Source organism: Pteronotus mesoamericanus, unplaced genomic scaffold (assembly GCF_021234165.1).
Source record: "Pteronotus mesoamericanus isolate MK-2021 breed Mesoamerican mustached bat unplaced genomic scaffold, CSHL_Meso_final contig_73, whole genome shotgun sequence".
Lineage (NCBI taxonomy): Eukaryota > Metazoa > Chordata > Mammalia > Chiroptera > Mormoopidae > Pteronotus > Pteronotus mesoamericanus.
In genome coordinates, this window is record NW_026555245.1 from 11,810,684 (window position 1) to 11,826,736 (window position 16,053).

Sequence of the window (16,053 nt, forward strand, 5' to 3'; positions counted from 1 at the left end):
GTTTCTCTTTTATTTTCTTTTAGGAGTTTTATAGTTTTTGCTCTTAGATTTAGATCTAGCATCCATTTTGAGTTAATTTTTGTATATGGTGATAGGTAACATTTGAGGTTTCTTCCTTCCTTAAATACAGATAACAAATTTTTCTACTTTTTTTTTTTTTTTTTGGTAAAAAGATAATCTTTTTCCTGTTGAGTTAGGTCAGTCTATGGTTGCTGGAATCAATTTGATGCCAACAGGAATTCTGAATTTGGGTGCAGTGAAAAAGAAAACATTGTTTAGTGCAAACAACTCAATTTTGAAGCAGTGTGGCTATGAAACAGCATGACTGTGAGGAGGCCCTGGGGTTAGGCTCCTTTCTGGCTAGACAGCTCTGCTCTGCTGCACCTGCCCTGGTCTGGTTTGGTCCACTCTGCTCTTGCGTTGATCTGCTCTGCTTTGCTCTGGCAAGATAGGTATCTTGGGTATTTCAGCTTCAGCAGGGGAAGCACAGTCTTCAGTTTTCGGTGAAATTGGAAAGTGTGTTCTCTGGGCCAGTGGGGATCTGACTTATTTAGACCGAAGTCCTTACCTTTGGTCTCTGATTGGTCTGTTCTCACACAATTGAGGACTCTAAATTCTCACAGCTTGATTGCTCCAAAAGGCACTGTTTTGACTGGTCAGAATAGAGCTGCTCTGATTGGTTGGTGAAGATGCTGATGGGGTGTATAGCTGTGCAGATCCAATTGGATGGGGAAAACTTTAGTCCTATTGGTTGAAATACAATTCCAGGAACTCTTTTATAAAGGCTGGCTCAGATGATAGGAGCACAGTGCAGGAAAGTAGTTTGGTGTACGAGGCATGTTGCTTAAAGCAGGCTTCTCCCTGAAGCGCAGTGTGTGTGAGAAGCCCCTATGTAGAAATGGTGGAGAGGCTCTGTTTTTAAAATTTGAGCCCAGTTAGCTACCAGAAATTTATAGTAGGCATCTTCTTTCTTGGTGTCCACAGTTACAATAGAAAATTATTGTACATTTTTGGAAATTAAGTGACCAAAATTTAATTGACTGTGTAGATCCACAATACATGTGAATCTATTTCTGGGCTCTATTCTATTATATATATTTTTTGCCTATTTATGCAGTGTCACACTATCTAAATATAACATTATTTTATAATAAGTGTTGAAATCATGTATTATAGGTCTGCTAAATTTTTTCTTCCTTTCCAAAGTTGTTTTAGCTGCTATGTTTCTTTGTACTTTCACTTAAATTTAGAATCGGCTTGTCAGTTTTTATAGAGAAGTCTGTTGGGGTGAGTAGAATTGCAATGAATCAATTTGTGGAGAATTGGCATCTTAACAGTGAGTTTTCTGATCTATGAGCATGACATATCTATATATTTAGATCTTTTCCAGTTTTCAGTATACAGGTCTTGTACATGATTTTAAAAATATATCTTTAAGTATTTAATATTTTTATTTTATTTTAAATGCAATTATTAAAAAATTTTAATTTCTGATTATTTGTTCGTGGTATATAGAAATAAGCTTATTTTGAGTAGTGTCTTTGTTGCTTCTTTAGCATTTTCTATATAAAAGATTATGATTTCTACAAATGAAGATAGTTTCACTTTTTCCTTTCAAATCTGGGTTTTTTTTTTTTTTTTTTAATTGCCTGATTACACTCACCGGAACCTGTATACTGAGTAGAAGTGGTAAAAGCAGATATTCTCTCCTTGCTTCTTCTCTTAGGAGAAAATCAGTTAGTCTTTTACCAGGAAGTATGATGTTGGCTATGGGTTTTTATGTAGATGCCCTTTATCAGGTTGAACAACTTCCCTTCTATTTCTAGTTTTCTAAGAATTTTTTATTATTAATGGATGTTGGCATTTGTCAAATGCTTTTTCTGCACCTACTTATATGATCAGATGATTTTTCCCTTTTATTATTTTAATATAATGAATTATATTAATTAATTTTATAATGTTAGAGTTAATGGTTAGAATATTAAATCAATCTTTCTGGTATGAACCCCACTTGGTCATGGTATATTCTTTTTTTTACATTCCTTTTGCTAAAATCTTGATAAAGTTTTTTGCATCTGTATTCTGGAGGAGTTTGTCTTTAGATCTCTTTTCTTGTAATGTGTTTGTCTGGTTTTGGTGTCAGGTGATCTGGGGTCATTGACTGAGTTGGGAAGTATTCTCCCTTCTTCAGTTTTCTGAGTGAGTTTGTATAGAATTGATATGATTTCAATCTTAATTCTTTAGTATAATTAATCAATGAAACCATCTTTGCGGGAAAGTTTTGAACTATAAATTCAATTTCCATAATCAATATGGGGCTATTCAGGTTAACTGATATTTCTTGAGTGAGCTTTGTTTGTGTCTTTCAAGGAATCTACCCACATCCCTTATCCTTTTACTGTCTGTCGGATCTCTAGTGACAGCACTTCACTCATTCCTAATATTTTTAAGTTTGTGTTTTTTTGGTCTCATGATCAGTTTGGCTACAATTTATCTGTTTTATTAATCTTTTCAAAGAATCAACTTTAAGTTTCATTAATTTTTCTCTGTATTCTATGCCATTGATTTCTGCTCTTCATTATTTCCTGTGTTCTGTTTATGTTGGGTTCAATTTTTCTCTTTTTTGTAGTTTGTTCAGGTAGAAACTTTGGTTAGTGATTTGAGACTTTTTTCTTTTCTAATACAGACATTTAGTGCTAGGATATTCTCTGTAATCATTATTTTTAGCTATATCCTATAAATTCTGATATATTATGTTTTTATATTCATTTAGTGAATATTTTTATTTGTTGTTAGGAAGCCTTAGATCTGAGTTAGCTATTCTATGACTTCATCTTTCATGATCTTAATGCCCTGCTTCACTTTTCTGTTCTACATATATTTTTTCATATAATAATCTTGATGCATTTTTAGTATTACTACTTTTATTTTTTAATTCTGTTTTTCAATTACAGTTTACATTCAATATTATTTTTTATTGGTTTCAGGTGCAGCACAGTGGTTGGACAATCATGTACTTCATAAAGCATTCCTCCCAATATATTCAGTACACATCTGGCACCACACATAGCTATTACAGTATTATTGACACTACTCTTTATGCTTTACTTCTACCTCTGTGATCTCAATGCATATTTAGTTACTTGGAAAAGAACAGAGGGAGAAGGAAAGGGAGAAAAACATCAATGTGAGAGAGAAAGATCAATTGGCTGCCTCTCATAAGCATGTGCCTCAACCGGGACCAAGCCTGCAACCTAGGCATGTGCCCTGACAGGGAATTGAATCAGTGATCATTTACTTTGCAGGATGGTGCCCCCCAAAATGATCCATACTGGTCAGGGCAGATGCATTTTGAAAAAGCATTTCAGCTCTTTTTAGAATGGGTGGCAGAAGCACAGAGATAAATATTGGGAAAATTATGTGAAATCACCTTTTGAGGAAGCGGTTTAGCTTGTTAAAGAAGGTTGTTTCGGGGAAGATGCCATGAGTTGCTGTATCCCACAAAATATAAATTTAAGTAGATTTATTTTTTTTGAAATAGTAAAAAATGGCCAGATTTCAACTAGGAAATGCGACTGAGTCCAAGTACTAATAACTTGCATTTATTTATTGCTTTGTGGCTTATCAATTTACCCCATTTCTTCTCTGCCCCTGGGAAGTACATAGGGCACCATTATTATTGGCTATCTATTACTTTAATGATAAAGGGAATGGGGCTCATAGACATTAAGTAATTTGCTCAAGTTCCTATAGCTTCTAAGTGACAGAGCTAAAATTTCAACACAAGTTCTTTTGGATGCAAGCTTTGTGTTTTGTCCCCGTCCCCGCCCCCCCCCCCGCAATATTACCGGTTCTCAAGTTGTGGTCTCCTGTCAGCATGGAAACTTACTAGAGATTCACATTTTCCCTCCCTGCAGACCTATTGCATCACAGACCCAGCGGGGTGGGACTCAGTGATCTGTGGTGTAACACAGGCCTGGGTTATACACACCTACATTTGAGGAGCTCATCTTCTCACTCTGGTTCTCAGTCATGATCGCAATTAGAAAAGTCGCATGGATGTTTGCGAACTGTCAGCATGAGTCATGGGAGTTCAGAGCTTCCTTATTATTCTAATGTGCAGCCAATGTTAACAACCAGTGCTCTTCACCACGGTCCCTCTACTAACGTGGCCGTGTTTTCAGATTAATGTCACTGTTTTCCAACAAGTGTCTTTCTCTCCAGGTCATAACAATCGATGCCTGTTTTCAAAGTGACCAGCCGAATTCAGAGCCAGGAGAAAATACCATCTCTGAAGAAGAGAGGTGCAACAAGAACTGGCTGACAGTGTCCAAATTTAGTCAGTTAAGTATGTAACAGTGTGCATTCTTGGATCCTGAGACCTCTGGTAGGGCCTCCTCAAGCTCTGGTCTTTAGACCACAGTTGGTCCCTGAAGTTGTTTCTGGTGGAGATGAGGAAGTGAAGAGGTGGCAACACTCTTTTAAGAAAATAGCCTTTTTCTTTTTTTTAAAGTTTTATGTAAGGGACAAAATTTCCATGTGTTTAATGAAATAGTTGTCAGAATCTAGAAAAGAAAAAGTAAGATTTAGATAGTCTTTTTTTTTTTTTTGGTGATAAAGTATTGGGTGAAAAAAGTCTGGAAAGATATTTGTGCTTACATGATTTGTAGAAACAGGAAGGGAACATAAAAATATAGTTGTCACACTGTCAAAGTGGTTGGCTTATGGATTTTTACCTTGTTTTCAAATTTCTCTAATATTATTATATCTTTTTAAAAAATATTAATTTATCTTTCCAAATACATTTGTCTCTGCCTTCCCCTCACCACTTTCCCCTGCCCCCTCCCCACTTTCTCCCTCGATCCTTCCCCCTTTGCCTTTGTCCAGGAGTCCTTGCTGTATGTTCCTTGACTTGCCTCTTCCCTTCCGTTTCCCCTGCCTACCCCACCTTCCTTCCCTCTTGTCTCTGTTGGTTTCTTTTTCTTTCAGTGTTGCTCATCTTATTTTCCTTGCATCTTTGTTTTGTTGGTTAGGTTCCGCTTATAGGTGAGATCATATGATATTTATCTTTTATCCCCTGGCTTATTTCGCTTAGCATAATGCTCTCCAGTTCCATCCATATTGTCGCGAAGTGTAGTAGTTCTTTTTTTCTTTCTGCTGCGTAGTATTCCATTGTGTAAATGCACCATAGTTTTTTGATCCAATCGTCTACTGATGGGCATTTAGGTTGCTTCCAACACTTGGCTATTGTAAATTGTGCTGCTATGAACATTGGGGTGCATAGGTTCTTTTGAATTGGCATTTTGGGATTCTTAGGATATAGTCCCAGCAGGGGAATCACTGGATCAAAAGGCAGTTCCATTTTCAGCTTTTGGAGGAAATTCCACACTGCTTTCCACAATGGCTGGACCAGTCTGCATTCCCACCAACAGTGTACTAGGGTTCCCTTCTCTCCACAGCCTCGCCAGCACCTGTTGTTGATCTGTTTCTGATGGCCATTCTGACCGGTGTGAGGTGGTACCTCATGGTGGTTTTGATCTGCATTTCTCTGATGGCTAGTGATACCGAGCATCCTTTCAAATGCCTCTGGGCCCTCTGTATCTCTTCCTTGGATAAGAGTCTGCCCAGGTCCTTTGCCCATTTTTTTGATTGGATCATTTGTCTTCTTGGAGTGGAGTCGAGTGAGTTCTTTGTATATCTTGGAGATCAAACCTCTATCTGATGTATCATTAGCAAATATATTTTCCCATAGGGTCGGTTCCCTTTTCATTTTGCTGATGTTTTCTTTAGCCATGCAGAAGCTTCTTATTTCGATGAGCTCCCGCTTGTTTATTCTTTCCTTTATGTCCCTTGCTTTAGGAGACGCATCAGTGAAAAAATTCCTGTATGGGATATCTGAGAGTTTCCTGCCAGTGTTCTCCTCTAGGACTTTGATGGTGTTGCGACTTACATTTAAGTCTTTTATCCATTTTGAGTTTATTTTTATGTATGGTGTCAGCTGATGATCCAATTTCAATTATTTGCATGTAGCTGTCTAGCTCTCCCAACAGCATTTGTTGAAGAGGCTATTTTTACTCCACTTTATGCTTCTGCCCCCTTTGTCAAATATTTGTTGCCCTTATAGACCTGGGCTTATTTCTGGGCTTTCTATTCTGTTCCACTGGTCTATGGGTCTGTTCTTGTGCCAGTACCAGATTGTTTTGAGTATTGTGGCTTTGTAATATAGTTTGCTGTCCGGTATTGTGCTCCCTCCTACTTTGTTTTTCTTTCTCAAAGTTGCTGTGGCTATTCGGGGTCGTTTATGGTTCCATATAAATTTTTGAAATGTCTGTTCCATTTCTGTGAAATACGTCATTGGTATTTTAATAGGGATTGCGTTGAATCTCTAAATTGTTTTGGGTAGTATGGACATTTTGATGATATTAATTCTTCCAATCCATAGATAGTCTTCTTATTAAGAGCTGTTGAATCTGGCACAGTGTTCATTTAGTCTGATTTATGGGGGGGTGTCTAATTTTATAATCTTAAGGTTCATGTGACATTAATATGGACACTTAAAAAGGGTTCAGTGGATTGAGTTGTAGCTGGCTATTTATTACTGCTCACAAATCATGTTTATTCTGTGGGCAAGTACCCCTTAAGCTTAATAATAATGGTGTGTGTAGAGTATAGAAGATGGGTCAGCTATCTAGGAATGAAGACTATGATTTAGGCAAAGGAAGTGAAATAAGCCTGGATTGTTAAGATGAGGGAAGACTATGAACAGAATTGAGAACAATAATGATAACTTTGAACTTCTTGAATTGGATAACAAGATAATTCACTAATTTTTAAACAGAAGGGACTGTGTGATTTAGGACTCATGAAGATTTAAAATTATTTGAAACATCAGACTTACAGTACAAATAGACAGTGTATTGAAAGCTATGTTGTTATGCTTCTTTAAAGCTTCTGTAGGCTTGCTTTTATGGTTGGTGGTTTTGAACCCAGGGGCAGTGGCTGGGGACGCTGCTAAACACTGTGCAATGCTTGGGCAGCTCCACCCCCAACAAGGAAACATCCAGCCAAAAATGCCACTGTCAAGCTTGAGAAACCCTGATTTATATTTTAAAAAATACTCAAGTGACTGTTAAACCACCAAGAGTCCAGTGGGCTCTAAGTGGAAAGAGACATTCAAAATTAAATTATTCAGAACAACCTCAATTTATAAATATGGCTTGAGAACTTAATTGTCTTGCCTTACTGACATCACACAGTTTACCAGAGGCCATAATTTTAAATAAGTCAAATATCATATTAAAGATATGATTCTAGGACCAATTATAAATGTACTCATTTTATTAATGTATGTTTATATTATGTATACATTACATATTTTAATAACTTATCTGATATTTAGGTAATTATATGTCATTTTAAAATTCTTTTTAAATTGAGATATAATTGACATGTAACATTGTATTAGTTTTAGGTGTGCAATATAATGATTTGAGATATATATATATATATATATACACATATATATATATATACCACAACAAGTTTAGTTAACATTTATCACCCCACAGAGTTACAACATTTTTTTCTTGTGATGAGAACTTTTAAGATTTACTCTCTTAGCAAATTTCCAGTATACAATACAGTATTGTTAACTATAGTCACCATGTTATACATTTAATCTCCAGTATTTACCTTATAACTAGAAGTTTGTGTTGCTTGACCACCTTCACCCATTCTCCTCCCCCTAAAATTATTTAAGTTCTTTCCTATGAATTTCAAACAGAGAAAGATAGGGGTGGCAGGAGGGGTCTGGGAAAAGGATCTCATTAAGTCTGATGATCAGAGGAGAGAGAAGACCTAGGGAAATAGGCCAGGAGCCTGGTTAATCTGAGGAGACAAGGAGGCCCAATATCTTCCTTGAAGCATATCATGAGTTGAGAATCTTATTTTTTTTGAAACCTGTCCAAGTTGAGTTAATTGAAAAAGAATTAAAATAAATAAAAGTTTGAGGGTGGAGAGATGTCCTGTCAGGTAGCTCTCTTTAAGTAAAAGTTCTGAGGAAATTAACAATGAAGAGGAAAAATATATTTTTAGCTTTTTCTATAGTTATTTTATTTTAATTATAATACTCTGCTATTATTGCAACCATATTATCATAATTTTATAATATTACAGCAAATACCATATGTGAAATTTTGTAATTTTCTGATAGGATTTTTGTAATTCTTGTATACTTTTTTCTCCCTGCACAAAATCATTAGGGGGAAAAAATACAACTGTTATCTCCTGTGTTTAATCAGGGACTCCTAATAAGTACTATTCCCAGAATTAACCCAACCACTATATGCCAGTGACTCTATAGGTACTAAGTGTTAAAAAAAAATAACAGTAATGATTCTCATCATCCTTTTAAAGAAAAAGTCTAAAAATTTAATCAATTTGCTGGCATTTCATTCTTTTGTTTCTATTTTTTTGTCTTTAAATTTCTAAAAAATTTTCATTTATTTATTTATTTTATATAGCCCACTATGATGCTTGATAGAGTTGTTAAGGGAGGATTCCCAACAATTTGGAACTAAAGTTTCACATATTTCAAATAAAGCATTGAAAGTGAGTGTAAAAAATATACAGAAGGTGTTGTTTATAAGAGGACAGGTATGGATAATTTAATTCTTGACTTTGATAGAGAAATATAAATGTCATAAATGTCAAGGTAACTATTGAAGAATAGAAATAGGATATATAGCTTTCAACTGCTCGAGAAAAATAAGGAAAAAAGAATCTTGGTAAAACTTGATCAAAAGTGAAAAAAAAAGTATTTTAAAATTTAGGTGACTACACTGTGTACAGATCTTTCTATTTGGGAACTGGATTTGAGTGCAACACATTTTGATGCATTCCCTAATTTTTTTCTTCTTAAGGCCTAGAACCTAATATATATCAGAAAATGAAAACTAAAGAAATCCAACGGCATGCTGTACAAGTCAGTGATTATCTAAAGCAGTCTCATGAGGTAAAGACATTTTATTTGATACTTTGTAAAATAGACACTCATGCATACAGCATAACTCCTTGCCTATGTCCATTTTAGCTTTATTTCTCTTAATTGGCTTCTATGTATTACATTAAAATCTTTGTTTTGTATATTTGCTCAGTCGTTTCTCCCATCCCCATACTTTATGTTTTCTGTTTTCTTCTTTATGCAGTTTGTCTAGTTACCCAATAATTTATCCTGCACATTTTTAGCATGAAAGAGAAAGAACTCAGGAATTTTTGAAACTGTTTTCAAATATATGAAAGCTGCCACTTGGAAGTAAAATAAAGTATTTTCAATACGCCTTTAAGCGGTACAGCTAGAATCAACATACAGAAGAGACTGGGAGACAGATTTCAGCCCAATTTGAGGTGGAAGTTTTAGCAAGTGGAGCTTTCCAGGGATGGAATGGTTTATTTCTGGAAGCACTAAGTTTCTCACTTACTGTGGTTAGTCAACAGGCTGAGTGAAGCTCTTTGCAGATGTGTTGGAGGGGATTTGGGCATCACAGGGTAAAAGACCTTCAGTGTTTCTCCAACAGGGAGCCTCTCCTATTCTGCAGTCTTTTTCTTACCATCTACAAAAATGAGCTGGCTTTACTTCCCCTGTTGAAGTGTGATTTAGTTAGACTAACTCAAGAGACCTAATTTTGGTTTTGTTTGAACATTATGAACTTAGGAACTATATACACATTACCTGAATGAACGCATCCTAATGACCTCAGATGTTCTTGTAGGAATGTAACCTGTGAAAGGTTTTGATAGTAAAATGTAAGATTGCTTGAAGGTAATTGGAGGCAAGGACCTGTCTGCCCTGTCAGATCCTGGCTCTGCCACTTCATAGGTTGCAAAGCACATGCACATCAATTAACCTGTGAGCTTCAGTAGCTCTATCTCTAAAATGGGGCTAATGCATTCTTAAAGAGGTTATTGATAGTGAGTAATAAAAATAACACCAATGAAAATGCCTAGAGTAATGCTTGAAATGTGCTAAGTTTCAAGAAATAATAGTTGACTATAAATAGGAAATAGAATGAGATAATTTCATGGTCAGACTATTCTAAATAATCAACTGAAACAGTAATCTGCTGATGATAGGACATACGATGTAATGACCGATGTTTCCTGTCAACGGTGACCTTCATTTCTTCTTTCATGTCATTAACTCATTTTATATGTTCTCTCTCCTTTCTGTAAAAACCTTTATCTATTACAGTCTCTCTTTGCTGTCACCATAAAAGTAATTTTATTCTGCTAAAATCTGTCAACAGATTGAGTTACCCAGATTTTGTGCTAACGTTATGCATCTTTCTAGCCTAAGTTTAGTATGTTTAGTAAAAGAGAAATAGTGAGCTACAGGAAGGGGAAAAAAGGGCTATACTTTCCAAGGAGTGTGTTTTGCAAACATGTTACTGGAAGCTGGGGTGGTGGAATGTTGGGTGAACACATAATGACCTTTCCCTTCTGCTCAGGGTCTGAGGAAAAACTCTTTGTGGAATTCCTGGAGCACCAACCTTAATAGGAACTCCCCGTGAGTATTTCTAAATGTCTGTCTTCAGCATCTTTGGCTTCTCTCTGTTTGTTTAACCTGACTGGGAACACAGGTTTAATTTGATCAGAAAAGGAGAAAATATAGTGTTTGTCCAATGATAATATTTTTTTTGTTAGCAATAAATGAAAATCATTTATTCTCCAAGTTTTCCTATTACTGGCAATAAGATCTCATCTCAGTTCCTTTTAAGAATATAGTGAAGCAAGTACTACTATGGCAAATTAACCCTTTATCTTTTCATGTCAAAGCACATGTGGAGTAATGAATATCATTCTTTTTGATAAGATTGTGAAATTTGCATTTAAGAGTAGAAATGAAGCTGTCTTGCTTAAAGAAAAAACTGAGACTAAGCATTTGATTTTTTTCTTTAGTTTTAAAAATAATTATTGTTTTACTTTTTTTCTTTTTGTTTATGAGGTTGATATTTTTTAATTTTTGGTTTCTCATTAATATCATAGGTGTTTGTCAAGGCAGTAACTCCTTGAGAAGTATGGAGACATAGAAAGAAAGAAAGGGAGAGGAGAGGGAGAGGAGATAGAGAACGCACATGGTTATAGACTTGAATAGCCTGCAGTTTTATTGATTTATAGAAATAATATCTTAAAACAAAATAAGCAAAGATTATTTTATTTTGTTTGTAGTGTTTTCTGGACTTCTCCAGTTATATCATCAAATTAACTATCCATAGGAGCAGAATTCAAAACCATCTCTTTTACAAAGGGCCAGTGATATCAAGCAGGTGGAATGTGACTTTCAGTTTGCAGTCACCTCCATTAGAGATGACCTTTTTTCCTGGAGCTCCTAATCAAGTCTCTCCGTGCAAGCCTGCCTCTGGACTTAGAGCACACATGACTTTCTTCTCCCCAAGCTTCAGTAGTTTGTGCTCATGCAGAGCGGTGGGTTATTGCAGCATGAAATTAAACAATAATTGTAATTGTACTTTCTTCCCCAAGGACCTTAAATACTGGAGAAATTCTTTGAATGCATTTAGTCAGACTTGCCAGTGGCCACTTGTGCACTTGAGCAGGGCAAGTAACAATGTAAAGAGAGCTAATTTCAGCCTGTGAACATTTAGGGTTCACGTGTGCTAATGAAACTGATTTGTAGGCTTGTCTGGAGACATTCACAGACTCATTTGTAGGCATCTGCTTTGCATAGTTCAGGAGCCCTTTAGTTCAATTTATCCAGAACAATACAAGCACAGTTAAATCTTGTATATGTTTTGTGATCACATAGCTAATTAAAAACAAAAACCAACAACTGCTTTTCAGTTAGCTTAGGAAAACTTAGTAAATGAATTACTTGCATATCTGCTGCTCATTTTTCTATGAAAATAATTAGAAACTATTTCTCTATTGATAAAGATGGGGTCAAAGGTGACTGATACTTTTTTTTCAATCAAATATGCACACACATACATATATCTATGTATAGACTCTCTATTGTCACTGTTTCACATACTTTTCCTTTCTCTGATCATTGAAAACATTATCTAAACAACTTTAATTTTTCAACAGATTGAGAAGTTCAAGTGGAGTCAGCAGTAAGTTTTTATATTTAAACATTTTATTTTTTTGTCTTATTAATAAGATTGACTCTTCTGTTGATATTTTTGTAGTTCTTGAAATTCTTTATGACTTCTGTCTATTATGCAAAGTAGAAAGTTCAGTAGAAAACTAGAAAGTTGAATGCCTCTCTCCAGATAAATCAGGACTGGTGTCTGGTTTATTAAAACCTTTTGAATTATACCTGTTTTGACTATGATTTTCCAGTTTTCTTTGTGAGTGAGAGTATAACCACTGAGCTAATTTAGACTGTTTGACCACTCTTACTGTAACTTTTTCACATATTGCTCATTAAGAGCCAGTCATAAGATTATATATGGATACCTTTTCCTGTATGTTTTCAGTAGGACTCTGACCCAAATGGCTAAGTAGGGCTCAGTCATGTGAGACAGCTTCCTGGTAAGGCCACTTTCACTAGCGATTCTTAAACTTCACTATACTCGATGAGCTCCTTTTCCATAGTCTTGACCCTTTGATACAGATTGGATACCTTTCTATTCTGTGGTCTTGTTTCACTCTTCTTATTGGGTTTTCAGTACCCCCTTTCCAATCGATTCCTTCTCCTCTACTTGCAAACAAATTTAAGGCATTTTCAATACAAAAGAAGAAAATAATCTATTTTCTCATTTTACCCAGCTTTTTAACTGTCACTCTTGTACATCCCCTCCAAATTAATTTAAAATTAATGGAAACAATATGAACAATTGCTCATCAGCCCAAGGTGTCCCCACCATTCTACTGAAACTCCAACTCTAACCACTAAGGCACATGATCTCTTTTTAGTCTTCATCAAACTGGTGGCTTTTGATGTTGACTATTTTATCCATTTTGTAAGTTTCCATGAGACTACTCTTTCCTGGCTGTTCTTCTGCTTCTGTGTTGACTGAGTCTTGGTCTCTCTGGTAGCCTTGTCTTCCTTCACCCAAGCTGGAAATCAGCTATTTACAGTGCCCTTCCCACACTGGTGCTCTAGCTATCCACTTTGCCTTCTAACTCTACATTACCTCCTCCCTGACCTTTAGAAGCTGTCTTTTGTGCTGTACCCCACTGCTCCTGCCATAAAACCTCCTAAATAAAAAGTGCATGCTTTCTTTTGCCCTTGATATTGTTTGCATTGTGGTTGTTTTCTCTCCCTTTAAAATTTTTCACATTCCTGAACTGTCTTTCTGAAGGATAAATCATTACTTATATGGAAACCTTCAATGCTTCCCTTAACCTACAGGATAGGCTGTAAATTATTTAGTCTTTCTCAGTGGTCCTGAAAGCTGGGCCGCAGCCCATGTTTCCAGGCTCACATTCATGAGCCCTTTCATTCAATATTTCTGCCATGCAGAATGACCACCCACCTAATAACACCTCCACGTGGTGTCTAGAAGGCACTTCAGACAAAACTCTCCACCTTTGTTCTCCTTTTACTGAGGAACTGGCAACTCCATCCATCCAGTTGCTGAGGCCAAAGTCTTTTTTTAAAAATACATATGTTATTGATTATGCTATTACAGTTGTCTTATTTTTTCCTCCCCTTTATTCCCATCCACCCTGCACTGCCTCCTCTTAGTTCATGTCCATGCGTCATACATATAAGTTCTTTGGCTTCTCCATTTCCTATACTATTCTTAACCTCCCCCTGCCTATTTTGTACCTACTATTTATGCTGCTTATTCCCTATACTCTTTCCGCCATTCTTCCCCCTCCCTCTCCCCTCTGATCGCCATTTCTATGATTCTCTTCCTGTTCTAGTTGTTTGCTTAGTTGGTGTGTGTTTGCTTTTTTTTTTGTTTTTAGGTTCAGTTGTTGATAGTTGTGAGTTTGTTGTCATTTTACTGTTCATAGTTTTTGATCTTCTTTTTCTGATAAGTCCTTTTAACATTTCATATAATAAGGGCTTGGTGATGATGAACTTCTTTAACTTTACATTCTCGGGGAAGCACTTTATCTGCCCTTCCGTTCTAAATGATAGCTTTTCTGGATAGAGTAATCTTGGATGTAGGTTGTTGCTTTTCATGACTTTGAGTACTTCTTTCCAGCCCCTTCTTGTCTGCAAGATTTCTTTTGAGAAATCAGCCGACAGTCTTATGGGAACTCCTTTGTAGGTAACTGTCTCCTTTTTTCTCACTGTTTTTAAGATTCTCTCCTTATCTTTAATCTTGGCTAACTTAATTATGCTTCCTTGGATCCAACTTCTTTGGGACTCTTTAAGCTTCCTGGATCTCCTGGAAGTCTATTTCCCTGGGGAAGATCTCCATTAATTTTTCAGGTAAGTTTTCAGTTTCTTGCTCTTCCTCTTCTCCTTCTGGCACCTCTATGATTCGGATGTTAGAATGTTTAAAGTTGTCCCAGAGGTTCCCTAAGGTTCTCTTCATTTTTTTGAATTCTTGTTTCTTCATTCTGTTCTGGTTGAATGTTTATCTCTTCCTTCTGCTCCCAATTGTTGATTTAAGTCCTGGTTTTCTTCACTTTACTGTTGGTTCCCTGTATATTTTTCTTTATTTCACTTTGTGTAGCCTTCACTTTTCCCTCTATTTTGTGACCATACTCAACCACTTCAGTGAGCATCCAGATCACCAGTGTTTTGAACTGTGCATCTGATAGGTTGGCTCTCTATTCATTGCTTAGTTCTATTTTTGGAGCTTTGATCTGTTCCTTCATTTGGGCCATATTTCTTTGTCTCAGTGTAGCTGTTATGTTGGGAGGGGTAGAGCCTTAGGTATTGGCCAGGGTGGAGCAACCCAGGTCCCTGTGTTGTGAAGTTGTATGTCAGGGAGTGGTCTTAGGGAATACTTGCAGGGCACTCAGCTGGCTTTCAGTCCCTTCCTCTGCTACCCACAAGCGAATTGGGCCCTTCTGGTGTTGATTCCTGGGTGGGTGGGTTTGTGTATGTTCTAGCACCCTGAGGGTCTCTTCAATGGACTCTCCTGTGAGGCTGGGAGTTTCTGCCGCGGCTGCAACCCCACAGGTTTTTACTTCCAGAGGTTTTGAGACTTTCTTTTCCCTCACTGGAACCCTGGTTTGAGCAATCTGTCTCACTCCCCAGCTGTTCCTTCTGGTTTATCCGCACACAAATGTGGGACCTCCCAGTCCACCAGCCTCCACCTTGTCGTGGGGCCTCTCGGCCTCGGCTGCCTGGGTCCACCCCTCCTACTGGTCTGGACGACTGTTTCTTCTTTAGCTCCTTGTTTGTTGGACTTCCATACAGTTCAATTTTCTGGCAGCTATGGCTATTTTTTTGTTTTTAAATTTGTTGTTGTCAAAATGTATCTAGCTATGCCTCCATTTTGGCTGTAAGTCCTCCAAAGTCTTGTAATCATATTTATTTCCCATTTTCTTACGTCTTCATGTCTAACCCATTAGTAAGTCCTCCAAGATACATCAAGAATCTGATCACTTTGCTGCCTCCACATACCACTCTTCATCTCTTGCCTGGATTACAGGCTGGCCTCCAAACTATTGCTCTTTATTTCCAGAGACAGCCAGAATGGTGCTTCTAAACTGCAAGTCAAATCAAACCACTCTTTTGTTCAAATGGTGTTTCACGTCACTCTGTAAAAGCAAAGTCCAAACAGTATATAAGAGCCTATTGATCTGCTCCCCCTCCTCCACCTCTCCAACCTCATTGCCTCTCAGCACAATCCACGCTGGCCCCCTCTCCTCCTTACACAGCAGTAAGGTCCTCCCTCAGGCCATTTGCACTTGCCGTCACTGCTGCCAGACTGCTTTTCATTTACCCATATGAGATTCCCCCTCTGTTCCTTTAGGTTTATGCTCAAATTTCACCTGGTCATAGGAGCCTTGCCTAAGCGCCCTATGTAAAATAGCAACCTCCCTATCCCCGATACTTCCTAAGCTTCTTACCCTGACATTTATGTAATACACTGTATACATTATATATTTACTTTTTGTTTA

At 36.9% G+C, this 16,053-nt stretch overlaps 1 protein-coding gene across 1 annotated transcript in view; it reads left to right on the top strand.

Annotated features, from left to right (window-relative positions):
• Positions 1 to 16,053, top strand: part of TRPM6 (transient receptor potential cation channel subfamily M member 6) — a 130,094-nt gene that overhangs the window by 93,083 nt on the left and 20,958 nt on the right. Inside the window, exons 28-32 of the mRNA XM_054583304.1 lie at positions 4,225 to 4,343; positions 4,404 to 4,408; positions 8,922 to 9,013; positions 10,506 to 10,564; positions 12,103 to 12,128. Of these exons, the coding sequence (XP_054439279.1) occupies positions 4,225 to 4,343; positions 4,404 to 4,408; positions 8,922 to 9,013; positions 10,506 to 10,564; positions 12,103 to 12,128 (301 nt within the window). The remainder of the gene's footprint in view (positions 1 to 4,224; positions 4,344 to 4,403; positions 4,409 to 8,921; positions 9,014 to 10,505; positions 10,565 to 12,102; positions 12,129 to 16,053) is intronic.